This window comes from Chiroxiphia lanceolata, chromosome 1 (assembly GCF_009829145.1).
Source record: "Chiroxiphia lanceolata isolate bChiLan1 chromosome 1, bChiLan1.pri, whole genome shotgun sequence".
Classification (NCBI taxonomy): Eukaryota; Metazoa; Chordata; class Aves; order Passeriformes; family Pipridae; genus Chiroxiphia; species Chiroxiphia lanceolata.
In genome coordinates this window covers 12,718,491-12,730,830 of record NC_045637.1, presented here as the reverse complement: position 1 = coordinate 12,730,830, position 12,340 = coordinate 12,718,491, and the positions used below count along the sequence as shown (strand labels likewise).

At 43.0% G+C, this 12,340-nt stretch overlaps 2 protein-coding genes across 8 annotated transcripts in view; both read right to left on the bottom strand.

The window, feature by feature from the left end:
* The window catches only part of ZHX1 (zinc fingers and homeoboxes 1), a 28,013-nt gene extending 26,346 nt beyond the window's left edge, over positions 1–1,667 (bottom strand). For 3 of the 7 annotated variants that reach the window (XM_032685121.1, XM_032685136.1, XM_032685144.1), the window contains exons 1-2: positions 1,448–1,660; positions 522–627 (exon numbers count right to left, since the gene is read on the bottom strand). The gene's annotated coding sequence lies outside the window, so the exon portion shown is untranslated. Of the gene's footprint in view, positions 1–521; positions 628–727; positions 1,043–1,447 lie in introns of those variants that run through there. The other 4 variants (XM_032685162.1, XM_032685170.1, XM_032685153.1 and 1 more) reach the window with 4 other exon arrangements.
* A 1,185-nt stretch (positions 1,668–2,852) lies between these two features.
* The window catches only part of ATAD2 (ATPase family AAA domain containing 2), a 30,412-nt gene continuing 20,924 nt past the window's right edge, over positions 2,853–12,340 (bottom strand). Inside the window, exons 20-28 of the mRNA XM_032691513.1 lie at positions 12,132–12,267; positions 11,796–11,992; positions 9,879–10,038; positions 9,539–9,661; positions 9,302–9,442; positions 7,828–8,178; positions 7,016–7,140; positions 5,219–5,347; positions 2,853–3,763 (exon numbers count right to left, since the gene is read on the bottom strand). Of these exons, the coding sequence (XP_032547404.1) occupies positions 3,725–3,763; positions 5,219–5,347; positions 7,016–7,140; positions 7,828–8,178; positions 9,302–9,442; positions 9,539–9,661; positions 9,879–10,038; positions 11,796–11,992; positions 12,132–12,267 (1,401 nt within the window). The 3' untranslated portion in view covers positions 2,853–3,724. The remainder of the gene's footprint in view (positions 3,764–5,218; positions 5,348–7,015; positions 7,141–7,827; positions 8,179–9,301; positions 9,443–9,538; positions 9,662–9,878; positions 10,039–11,795; positions 11,993–12,131; positions 12,268–12,340) is intronic.

The following is a 12,340-nucleotide window of genomic DNA, read 5'->3' as shown; positions in this document are numbered from 1 at the left end:
TTTAAAGACAGCAACAAAAGGGTTTTCTAAATGATGCATTCTCTCTCAAAGAGGTCATAATTCAGGGCAGTCCTCTAGTCTGCATCACGTAGGTCGTTTTAAACAGGGTTTCTGTAAGTACTCACAAGCTCTTTTTTGGCCTGAAAGCCTTCTGAAAAAAAACAAACTGACCACTGGTGAAAACCATCAGCACAGCTTTTAAAATTCCTCTCTCTTACGTCTGAGCGAATATTTGTTTTCATGTAACAAGTTTTGTAACAAAATTCACTTTTTATTGATATGCTTCTATGCAGTTTGACATGCACAATATGCTCTCTGTACATCTCTATTTTAAAAAGTAGCATCTATTCCAGCTCGCAAACCCAGCCACCTCACCCTTCACTATTTTACCTGACACTTTGTGCACAGTAAACTTCTCCATCCTTCCATTATTTAACCTGCTCAAGCAGCTCAGAAATTGTGGGTCCCTTCCAACTCAAGAATATTCTGTGATTCTGTGCATATAAAGCACAAGTACCTACCAGATGACGTTCACTATTGCAGGTACTCTGAGCCCTTTCAGAAATCCAGAACTGCCTCCATTACATGGTTTATTAAAGTCGGTGTGGATCTCCAGTGCTGCACATCCTAGTATAGGGGAGAGCCGAGCGTGAGAACGCACCCCTAAAAACCCAGACACCCCCGGAGGAGCAAACTAGACATCTTCCCCAACTTTGCCTGCACATACACTGTGCTGCTTCTCCACGCTCGCCCCCGCACCGCAACGCCACGGGATGCGAGACAACTCTGGAGCCAGAACTTCATGGCTTGTTGGCTGCCGTCAGTCTGTCTGTCAGTCTGTCCGTCCCAGCGCTGACACCAGGCGGGAACCCGCCGGCTCCTCCGGGCGCACCAATATTATGAACTTCTTTGACTCTCTTTTCCGACTGACGAGTCAGACAGATCTTCCCCCACTCCGTGACAAGCAAAACCCCGCACAGGCTCCCGGCACAGGCTCCCGGCACAGGGCGGAGGAGGGAAGAACGGGGAGAGGAGCTCGGGCTCGAAGGGGTTTAACCCCGCTGCGCGCCGGGCCGGGGATACACGCAGAGCCCGCTGCCAAGGGATGCCCCGGCTCCCCCTGCCCGCCCGGAGCCCACCGCCCCCGACGAGCGATAACCCCCGGCCGCGGGGGCAGCGCCGCCGCCAGACAATGGGGAGGCGGGCGGGGCGCGGCCGCCCCACCGCGCCCACGCCGCGGGCGCCTTCCCCGCCGGGCCCGGCCCGCCCGCCCCCGCCCGCTGGAGCCGCCCTCGCCCCGGGGCGGCGGCGCTGTCCCGTCGCCGCCGGGGGAGCGCCTGGGCCGCTCCCGGGGGAAGCGGGGGCGGGCGCAGAGCACCGCCTCCCCGGGGAGCGGGGATCGACCTCCCGCCTCCCGGCGCCGAAAGCCCCCCCAGCGAGCCCCTACCTGCCGGCGCCGCTCCGCCTCGCCCCCTCAGCCCGCGCCGCCGCCCGCCCGCCGCCTGCGCTCACAGCCGCGCCGCCATCTTGCGCTCCACAAACTACTGCACTTCTTTCGGGGCGGGGGGGCGGCGGATGGGCCGGGAGCTCCCAACGCCGCGGCCGCCCGCGCCCTCGCCTCGCCCCGCGGCGCCCACTCGCATCCTCCCGGCGCGGCGCTGCCCCGGGGCGGGAGCGCGGCGAACGCGAGGAGCGCGGCCGCTGCCTCAGCCGCCCTGGCAGCGAGCGGGGGCGGAGCCGCTCCCGCCGCCCCGCCCGTCGGGCGGCGGACACCGGGCGCGGGGGGCTGCCCCGGCCCCGCAGCGCTGCGGCCCTGGGGGCGCCGGCGGCTCCTGGGCCGGGCGGGGAGGAGCGGCGGCGGTGCCGCCGCAGCCGCTCCTCCGTCGGCAAAGTTCGGTTCCGCGCTCGGCCCTCCCGCCGCGCCCGGGACGGGCTGTCAGGGCAGCGGCGCCTCCAGCTCTTCAGTGACTCCAGGGAAGGCTCTTCAGTGACTCCAGCCCTCAGGTGCCGCCGAGGGAGGACACGGCCGCAGGGTCAGAGCCCCTAACGAGAGAGGCGGCTCTTAGGAAAGACAGTCCGCTCCATTCTTTGTTTGTTTGGTTGTTTTTTTTAGTTACAGAACTTTAAGAAAGGATACCTTTCTCACTTTAGTACATATAAAATATTTTAGTCAATATTTGGTTTTTACTCTCGCTACACCCTTTTCGAAACCGTTTCTATATACTATTTCTTCTATCACTATGTGCTGTGGTTTGGGTCAGACACTAAAATGTGGCCGTTTCCCTGAGAAAGAGAAAAATAAAGATGTGGCTTGTGGGAGCCTTTAGCCGTTCACAGCTCCTCATGGAAAATGAGTATCTACACAATTGGAAACATTTTTTAAAGATCGGCCTAGGTACAGTAGCCTGGCGAGACTAGTGACAGGAAAGCATTTGATCAAAGCTTGGAAGAGCAACAGTTTCAATCCCAGGAATGTTTCTGCTTCCTCATTTCCACACTGGCACTCCTGTTCAGTTTTCCAAACAGTTCTCTTGGGAAATGCAGTCAGCAAACCGCCCCCAGTCACACGGGAAAGCAGTGACAGCAGCCAAGATAGAGATCAAGTTAAGGAAAAGTAACATTAATTCATTTTTTATATTTCCAGTGTAATATATTACATTAAAATTTTCAATGTAAATTTTCTTTTTCTCCTGGGCTTGCCTTTGTTGTATAACCCATACACCAGGAATGGCGAGGAAGCTGCTCACATGCACCTCTTCTTTTAAAACCTTAATATCTGTGCTGGCTTCTAAGTGCAACATTATTAATGATCAAAATTACTCTGTGATTAAATAGAGCAGACAACACACCACTAAAAAGAGATTAATTTTTTATTAATACCTAAACAGAGAAAAGAAAATGTGCATAACGAACAAATGTTTGAAGAAACACGCTAGAAGGACACAAAAAAAGAACACTATTGACATAGGTAAGAAACCAAACAGAGGGATTGCACATTTCGGTGTTCAGTCACCACACACGAGTCAGACAGTGTGTGTGAACAGCAAAGGATTGTGCCACATATTTTATGAGAATGAATTTTTGTAGAAGTTGTGATACAGTGAAACTTGGGTCTCATTTTTTAAAATAACTATCAAATTAACAGATAAATTTTCTCTGCTGGTTTGAGAAGGAATACATCTTCAAATCAGGATATTGCTTTGCTTTTACTTCAATATATTTATTGCAAACAATATATTCACTTTTATGTAACAAACAGATTTCAATCTCCCCAGGTAACTAGAAAACTATTTACAACTTAATTCAACTACAGGCCACCTGATCAACTAACAAATGATATTAAATGCTTTTCTCCAGCATTAAGATTGCCATTATTACAAACACAACTAAACTTTACCTTAGAAAGTTACAGTAGTAAATCTTGCTTTGTTTCAAGTTAGTTTTTCTTTTAAAGAGAGGTACTGAAATTATTTATTCAGATCTGTGTTCTAAAGGCAATCACAGCAGTACGTCACATAAAAATATACACAGATAGCAGGGAAATATCAAAAAGTCATTAAATTACTTTATTTGAGCTTTCTTAATAAATTTTAAGATATATTTGTTTCATATATGTATAAATATATGTGCAGAACTAGTATTTATTGAGTTATGCAAAGAAAAGAGCATGCAACCAAAAAGAAACATTACAGACTACGTGAAGTCAGGTATCTGAAATCACGCGTCACGGATCACTGAAGGCTGTAATTTCTTTCTTCATTGCCTAAGAAGAAGAAAAGACAAATCAGGAGTCAGTGTGAATACAAGCTTAAGAACCCTGTTTACCTCTTCATCAAAAGAACGAAGAATCTGTATATACATACAGTAGTTAATAATAATTTAGCTGCTTCTGCCATCACAACATCGTTCTATACCCACTGGCTTCAAACACATCCTTATGCACTCAAAATAGTGTAGGCTAGAAAAACTGCAGGGATCTGTACCAAGAGGCCATGGATCTCTATCAATGGTGCTTTTAACAATTAGAAAGGAGACAGTTCCCGAACAGCCACAACTAAAAGCTGTAACTGTTCTTTTCTCAATAAATACTTGTTAAAGTCTCTCTCTTCATACAGTAGAATTTGCTCCTGGACTGACTTGTGCTGTTATTCTGAATAGGAGATATTTTTTTTCATTAAAGCTCAAAGTAAAAGTTGAAAACAAACAAAGAAATCGAGTCCCATCACAAAAGCACACAAGCCCCAAAGGTAACAAACAAATCCCTTCTCATGCTAAAACATATCATTATTCTAGACGAAATGGGTGCCTTTATCAGGAATGGCATCCCTGGATCCAAATAATCCTCACTGTTGCACAATCAGAGTGGAGTGTCTGTTCTAACTATTGGGCATGGAAGAAGGGATCAAGATGACCAGGGCCAAAGAGAAGAGGCTTCCCGGTTTTTTTAAGGAAGACTGAGAGACATAAAGAATTTCTTCTATTTCTAGGCACAACCACCTGAAACACAAATGGATTCCAGGACCTTGAAGCTGAAGACTGAATATCCAACCTCTCTAAATCAACTCAATACTGGGAATGCCTGACTGGGACCATGGGTTCCTGTGAAATAGTTCTGACAAGTTCTGACAAGTTGGAAATCCTCTCTTAGAGGACGAGATTAGAGAATTTGACTCAATAGCATTGTTAAACCATCACAGGCAGGAAGCTCCCCACATATGAAATTAAAGATGCTTGAGCTATGCTAGTTAAAAAGCAAGTCTGGTGAGACTAAAGTCTCTAATTCTCCTTATGTTTCATAATTAATTTCTTTTCAAGAATGGAATGAATGCTATACAAGTGTTACGAAGTGTGACCATGTTCTCCACAAGGGGAGAACGAGGAAGCGACAGACTGAGAAAAGCACCCTCTTTTCCCAGCCCCCCACCCCTGAAAAGGTGCTGGAGCAGAACTAGTGACAGACAGGTCAACTACTTTGAGACAGCTCTCTGAGGGGACCCAGCATCTTAAAGACTTTTCCTGCTGGAACTGCCAACACTGAAGCCAAATGCAACAATGGATAAATGTTTTCCAGACTGAAATGAACAAGTCTTGTAACAGAGGCAACTAAGCAGTAAAGAGTAATGCTAAATAAGTGTGATGTTCACAGGGCACACATACACATGTGTAACACACACACACGTAATAGTGGCAGAAAGTGCTCTAAGACAAAAGAAATTACCTTCACTAATTCCTTTTTGTCGCCATCTTCCCGGTGTTGGTAAATGCACTGGCTAAGAACAGCGTATAGTTTTTCCATGCGAAATATACTGACGTTCTCAGTTAGCATGGCGATGGAATGCAACACTTGCTAAAGAAAAAAAATGGATACGAGTTCAGAATAGCACAAGATAAGCTGCAAACAGAAAAGGTAGGACGTGGCACAGGTGCATGGCCAACATCTCACATGAAATTATTTCTACCTGCTGCCATATAAGTGACTGCATGCTCTTCCATGTGTTCATCAAGTTCTAGGCCTATTACCAAACAAATAAACTATAAAAAAAACCAAAACAACCAAAACCCCAAACAAAACCGAGCAGCTACAGATTGGAGGTTCACCCAGCTTACTGACTGCAGGTGAGTTCCAAAGAAGGTCTCTGGCACAAGTAGCAAGTTTCAATGACACCCATGTTAAGGAAACAAGTTTTCTAAAAGACATATTTTGTGACTGTAGCTCTGTCCTCACAGCTGGAACATCTGTAAGGGCTTACCCAGCCGGCAACAACTTAGCACGTGCTATTAGCACCCTGGCTCTAGAGAAACCTATGTGGATTCTCTACACACACTGGCAGATAGGAACAAGAGCTTCCTCACGATGGGAAGCAGAGGAGCAGGCAGCAATCTCTGCTCTCTGATGACCAGTGACAGGACACAATGGAATGGCATGAAGCTGTGTCTGGGGAGGTTTAGGTTGTATATTAGGAAAAAGTTATTGAGAGAGTGGTTGGGCACTGGAACAGGCTCCCCTGGGAAGTAGCAATGACCCCAAGCCTGACAGAGTTCAAGAGGTGTTTGGATGATGCTCTCAGTCACATGGTGTGATTCTTCGGGTGTCCTGTGCAGAGTCAGGAGTTGGACTCGATGATCCTTGTGGGTCACTTCCAACTCAAGATATGCTATGATTCTATGAACAAAATCTCATGAAATTTGCTTGCTTAGGAAGCCAGCCTTAAGAAGTTAGTTTCCCTCTTTTCATTCCATTTCTCATCATTGTATGTGAACATCAGCCTGCCCTGATTTGACCAACCTCCAGGACCTCAACCTATCAATTTCCCAAATCTCCCTCACTGCAACATCTCCTGAAGGAGGCCAGGTCCTTCTTCTACCCTCTCCAATTCACGCAAATGAACTTTGTTTAACCCCATGCAGTTAGGTCCATTTTTGACCCTTTCCCCAGCTGTATCCTAGGATAGCATCTTCTCTCCTACAGGGGACTGGAAAAGCCTTGTGACACTGTACCTGTATGAATGCAAAATTCTAACATTGGATTTTGAAAGCATTTGAGAAAAAGCAGGTATTAATATTTTATCCAGGATGAGCTTTGGGTCAACTCAAACTTCGGTTTAAAAGTCATCACTGCTAAAAATCAAGGTCCTTTTCCAATTCCTAATAAATGAAAACGTGCAAACAGCAAACCAAAACAACGCCCAATCCATCATAAAAATTGCCAAGACATTAATAACCAACAGTACTAGCAGTGCGTGTCAGTGGGATATTTTAAAATTTAACAAGACTTGTTACACTAAAACTAGGGAGAGAACCCAGTCTCCTGAAATTTAGTTCACCAAAAGCAACAGCAGTCTAACCAGCTGTGGAAATAATGGTCATAGTCTATTACAGGTTGAATTATTTCACAAACCATATATCCTTCCCTTGTTTGAATTTGCATTGGTTAACAACTGATTTCATTTCCAATTCTAAATGTAGCAAGAAAATGTTCTACTTCAGTATTAATAAAATTGAAATTTAGACTTACTTTGAGCTCACAGTAATCCACAAACACGCTCTGTGTGCCAATTTTTACGGCTTTCCTGACACAAGCCAGCTGTTTTTCTTCCACCTGAGAACATCTTGCACGAGTCACGCGCTGTACCCATGAATCTGGAACGAGACAGATTCCTTAAGCGAGATTTCTCTTTATTTGTAATATATAGTATGAATGAAGTATCGTGTACCTGGAAAAGAGTACTTCCCTGCAACAGAGACAGAACTGTTACCGTTTTTCACTGATAAATGCTTGACTTTTACATTCTTTCTAGCAAAAGTCACTGCTCCATAAAAACTAGAAACTTGCACACACACAAAAAAAGCACTAGACAAAAAGGCAGGTAAAACCAGGAAAAAAACCAGTCACACTGTCAGTACAGCATTGCACAGTAAAATTCCAAAGTAATTTAGGTTAGGAAACACATCTTACACCGCAAACAGTAGTTCATCTCTTCTGTTTCACACAGGACTGGGTCCTTACTGCTTGAAGTACAGCTTTTAACTTACACTGCTTATTGCTGGGAAGATCCTCATGCAATAAAAGAAAGCCAACAATTGTTTTTCAATTAGATACCATTTGAAAAACAAAAGTGTAGAATCAGAAATCTAGCAGCTGCAGAAAAACACAAGTTTGGCCGGCAAAACTCAAAGGGCAGCACCATTATGCAAGAAACACTGTGTCCTGATTTGAGAGAGATGCAGCAAATAGAACAGAATTCAAGAAGGTTAAAACCTAGTAATTGTTATAACCCTCCTCAGGAAGAAAAAGGAGGTAAATGACCTGTTTGACCTTTCACTTACCATTTGAACCTCCATCTTCAGAAGTTCCGGCTTTTTGGCAATCTGGCATTTCACTCTGCTCTCTTAGGTCTGAATGTTCTCTCTTCTTTCCAGAAGGAGATTTAGTCACAAGGAGAACTCTCTCTCTTTCATTTTCTGTCCTGTTTTTCTGTCGTTCTTGAAGTACATTTTCATATTCTTCAATAGGAGCATCCTGGGAGGATGCAAATTCAGCGCAATCCGTGTTAGACTCTTCACTGCTCTCTACTTCAGTTTGGTCTTCAGGAATTTTATTCTCTTTATTGAACTGAACATTCCTCTTTGCTGCAATACTCGACTTTCTGTTGTTTTTGCGTTTTCTTCTTGACTTATCTACAAAGAGATACAAGAAAAAGTCATCCAAAACATTACCATAACAGTTCTTCCTTCAAAATCCAGCATCCTCATCTTACTTGACTTACAAGGAAAATGACCAAAGGAGCTCAAGTACCATTGTCTGTCTCTGTACGTATGTCTGGAGAAAAAGTTGCAATTTAATGGGATCAATTTGCTACTAGATGTAAAAAAAAAAAAAAAAAAGTCAGCTACAGAATTTCATGCACAAAACTATCAGCTTCAAGCTGTTATGAGCAGAAAATTCTTACTTTAGTTAGGAAGTATTACTGCAAAGCAAGGTTATTGGGTGACTTAGTATGTGATCTAATACAGCTGAACAACAGAAAAGCATTTGGAGAGGAGTCCTTCTTCAAAATCTGTAAACTTCAAAAGCTATACATATGTTGGGAAGAGTTGAAAAGACAGTTTTAAAGGAATATGTGCTGGAAAAAAAAAATTGTCCACAAAGATTTATGCCTCATGGGCTTTCTGATTCAGTTAACCTTGTTCGAAACAAACTTGGCTTTTTGTCTTCCAAAAAAACCCATCATTCTTTGTACTCATGGAGTACCACACAAAGCCTACAGGTCAAGTCAGAGGCAAAATTCCCTGACATGCCAGGAAGACCAAGAAACTTCACACCATGTCATGTGTTTTAACTGAAAGACACCCTAGGGCCTTTGTTTTTTCATGTCCTTTTCACGGGGAAAGTGAAGAAATAATGATTATTGATCCCCTGTTTTTTAACCTTTCCCCCTTCAATTGAAAATCATGGTAAGAGGGCAGGGAAGGGGAAAACACTGTTGCATGTAACTAAAAACTAGTTAAGTATTCAGAAACTGCCATGTACAACATTTTTGACTTCAAGAGGTAGCAATGTAAGAGCCATTCAATGTCAGTTGATCCAGTGCCTTACAATGTCAACCAGCCAGTCAAATCTCATAACCACACTGAAGGAATGACCTCTGGATTTATCCCATGTTTTGAAACATGTTAATAAATTTAATGCCTCTGGCATGAAGAATCAAGCATCACAGGAACATGTTAGGTCACAAGAACAGAGAATGTAGCAGTCCCTTCAGCACCTTCTCTAAGAAAGTCTGAATAAAATGCATCTTGCCTTTAGAGCAGGGGGTACTGGCATCCACAGGCACTGCTGGCATCTTTGATTTTTCATTACACTTTGGGTCTGTTTTCTTACATGCAGGAACAGAGTCCTCCTTTGGCATTACACAGAAGTAAGAGGAAGCACAGTCTGAACCTTGCAATAAATAAGAGAGAGCAAAGAATTGTGTCTTGTGTGGTTGGTTAGAAATACTGAGTCAAGTCTTGAAATCCTCAGTGTCACAAAACATACCTCTTTTCTTCCGAGATTCTTTAATTTCTTGGCAGCGTTGTTCAAAGTTTTCATCCATTTCTTCCCTCACTATAGAATATGCAGTATCTCTCAAGGCACAAGCTCTGTGCCTAAGGAGACGATCTGAAATTTTTCAGTCAAAAAGCAGCAGTTACTGATCAACATGTCTATCACAATTTCCCAAACAGTTTATTTAATGCTACAGCATTCACAACCTAGCAAGAAGTTCTCTTTGAGGATTTTTAAAATTATCTAATCCCACATCTACTGTCCACAGATGACATTTATCAACTTACATATTTAAAATTTTTACAAATTAGGGATAAAACCACATCCTCACCTCCAGGATCTTTAACTGGATTGTACTCTAAAGCATTGCTACAGATTAGATCAATGTCTTTTAGAAAATCTCTTGCAGTTGGGTACTGGTGCATGTCAATCTTGGAGAGAACTGTCGAGAGGTCCATGGGCTGTTTAATGACAGCATTGTAATCAGGTACCTACAGAGGAAACATAGGTGCTTGTAGATTTAATGCAGTAGCCATGAAGAGTAATTATTTTCATAAAGTCAAGTAAAGGAGACTTCTTAAAAACCCCAATATGACACATCCAGAGATGCAGAAATTACCCAATTAGTTTCTTGAAAATAGAAGGGCAATTTCACCTGGCTTTGACCAGACAGACTAGAAGACAGGGAAAAAAAAAGGCAGGGAGGTCAGAAGCATGTGTGAGGCAGAGAAGGGAACTGGCAGCCAGAGAGGTATTCATTTCACTTCCTTTCAGAAAATAACAACAAAGAAACCTCTCAGTAAAGTCACCTGAGAGTCTTTGTTAGCAGCAAGAAAAAGGCTGCAGGAATTTCACCTTTCAAGCACCTGTCTGGGCACCTACTTTAGAATGAGATAACTGGACCCAGAGGTGCCAATTTCTTTATTCAGACCACAAAAGAAGCCTAAAGGGTAGTTTAGATGAGGACATCTATGTTTGTTTAGATTATTCACATCTCAGAAGCTACAAGGAAAGGAAATGACAAGTCAGTGGATGCTTAGGGGAACGGACTTTGCTGAAACACAAAGCTATCTCAAAACTACAGATGACTTTTAAGTAGGTGCCCCATCTTACACTTCTTCAATAAAAGTGTATGGGAGGATGTGAGAAACTGGATTATTATATTCATTAGTGGCTTGGACTGACTCAAGTGTGTGGGGGGGGGGGGGGAAGGGCACACCTTTTTGTGAATGGTAAACCCACCATTTTCTAGACTCATTTAGTTGGATCTAGAGATGGTAGCTATATTCCTCTCTTTCTCTCTCTTTCTTTACTTTTTCTTCACCTCCTCTTTTTTTTTAATATTTTGGGCAACTTAGGACCAGATGGGCTGGATTTGCTAAGTTGTACGTGTTAGCATGTGCTAAGTCAACGCTTTGTAGAATGTTTTATTTTGGTTCTATGTTACCCTGTCAACTTTTGCCAAGTTCCCTTATTTTCTAAAGCGTACCAGTAAAAGTACCCTCTGAGAAAACGTGTACAGCTTTTCTCCTATGCATTCTCTCTGAGGTGTTAAAAGAGCCAAGTGCTCTTCTAATATATTTGCAGGGCAGATATTGTTGAAGCCTTGTATATTTTTAAAGTAAAACCCCTTTAGTGAGCTTGTTGCTCAAGACTTGGGGTCTTACAGAGGAATTGAAAAACATACAAGTCCATATGGTTGATCTTATACCAAGGAAAGCTCCCTGAGAATAGAATCTGAAAATTTATTTGGCAAACTCTGCTTCTACTCCTGTTCTTGCAGAAACTATTGACAGATAATTAAAGAGTTTTAGGCTTTATTAAAACAGTCCTAGAGGTACTGTTTATAGTTACAGAGAAAAAGAAAGATTTCTACTTTTCAGTGCTGTAACACACCTACATATCAAAGCCTTTTCATGAGCAAACTGTATTGGCATTTGGTGTAAATGGCACTTGGACTAGATGATCCTTGTTGGTCCCTTCTAAGGGAAACACTCTTAAGTTTTAAAAAGGTTTTAGAAGGAACATAGGGACTTCAGCAAACACTCAAAGACCTTGGAGAGCCCCACGGAGTCAACAAAAGTAAAAGCAAAATTCACTTCCAGTTTCCTGAAAATTCAGAATATTACAGTCCTAAAAACAAAGATAAATCTTCCCAGAAAGAGCACACAAACACCAAGGAAGATACGCACAGAGAAACTGTGAATACACACAGCTATCATGGTATTGCAGATCAACAATAATTTACCTCCTCTGGGTCAACAGGCTTTGTAAATGCTCTGAAACGTCTATCAATGACCAGTCTGTGAGTCACGTCCCTTAAGTAAATCCTAAGTTCACGCAATGTATCTTCTTCCTGCTCCTCCAGCTGTCTCATTTCTTCCTCTGTCAGCTGTCGAGGCTTAGGTGGTGGTGCTACAGGCAGGACTTCCAATGGCCGCCGAGCTTCAATTAATCAGAACATTTTAGTCAATTGGTGGTATTCAAATACAAATCCATAAAAAATGGTTGATAGAAAATTACCCCCAAAACAAAATACTGTTAACTTACAGTTAGCAAAATTTTATACTTAGAATATCCTCACCTGCATTGTTTTTTGATGCAGGAGGTTTAGCAGCTTGCTTCATAACTAAGTCTTCAAAAAAACTTTTTCTTTCAGCACAGGTAGGCCACTGGATTTTGAAAACTTCTTCACAGTCATTATTAAACAATACTTTTATCTAAAGCATGAGGAGAAAAGGTATTTCAGATACAAGGCCACACAAATTCTTTATATTCTATTTCAAAAAGATG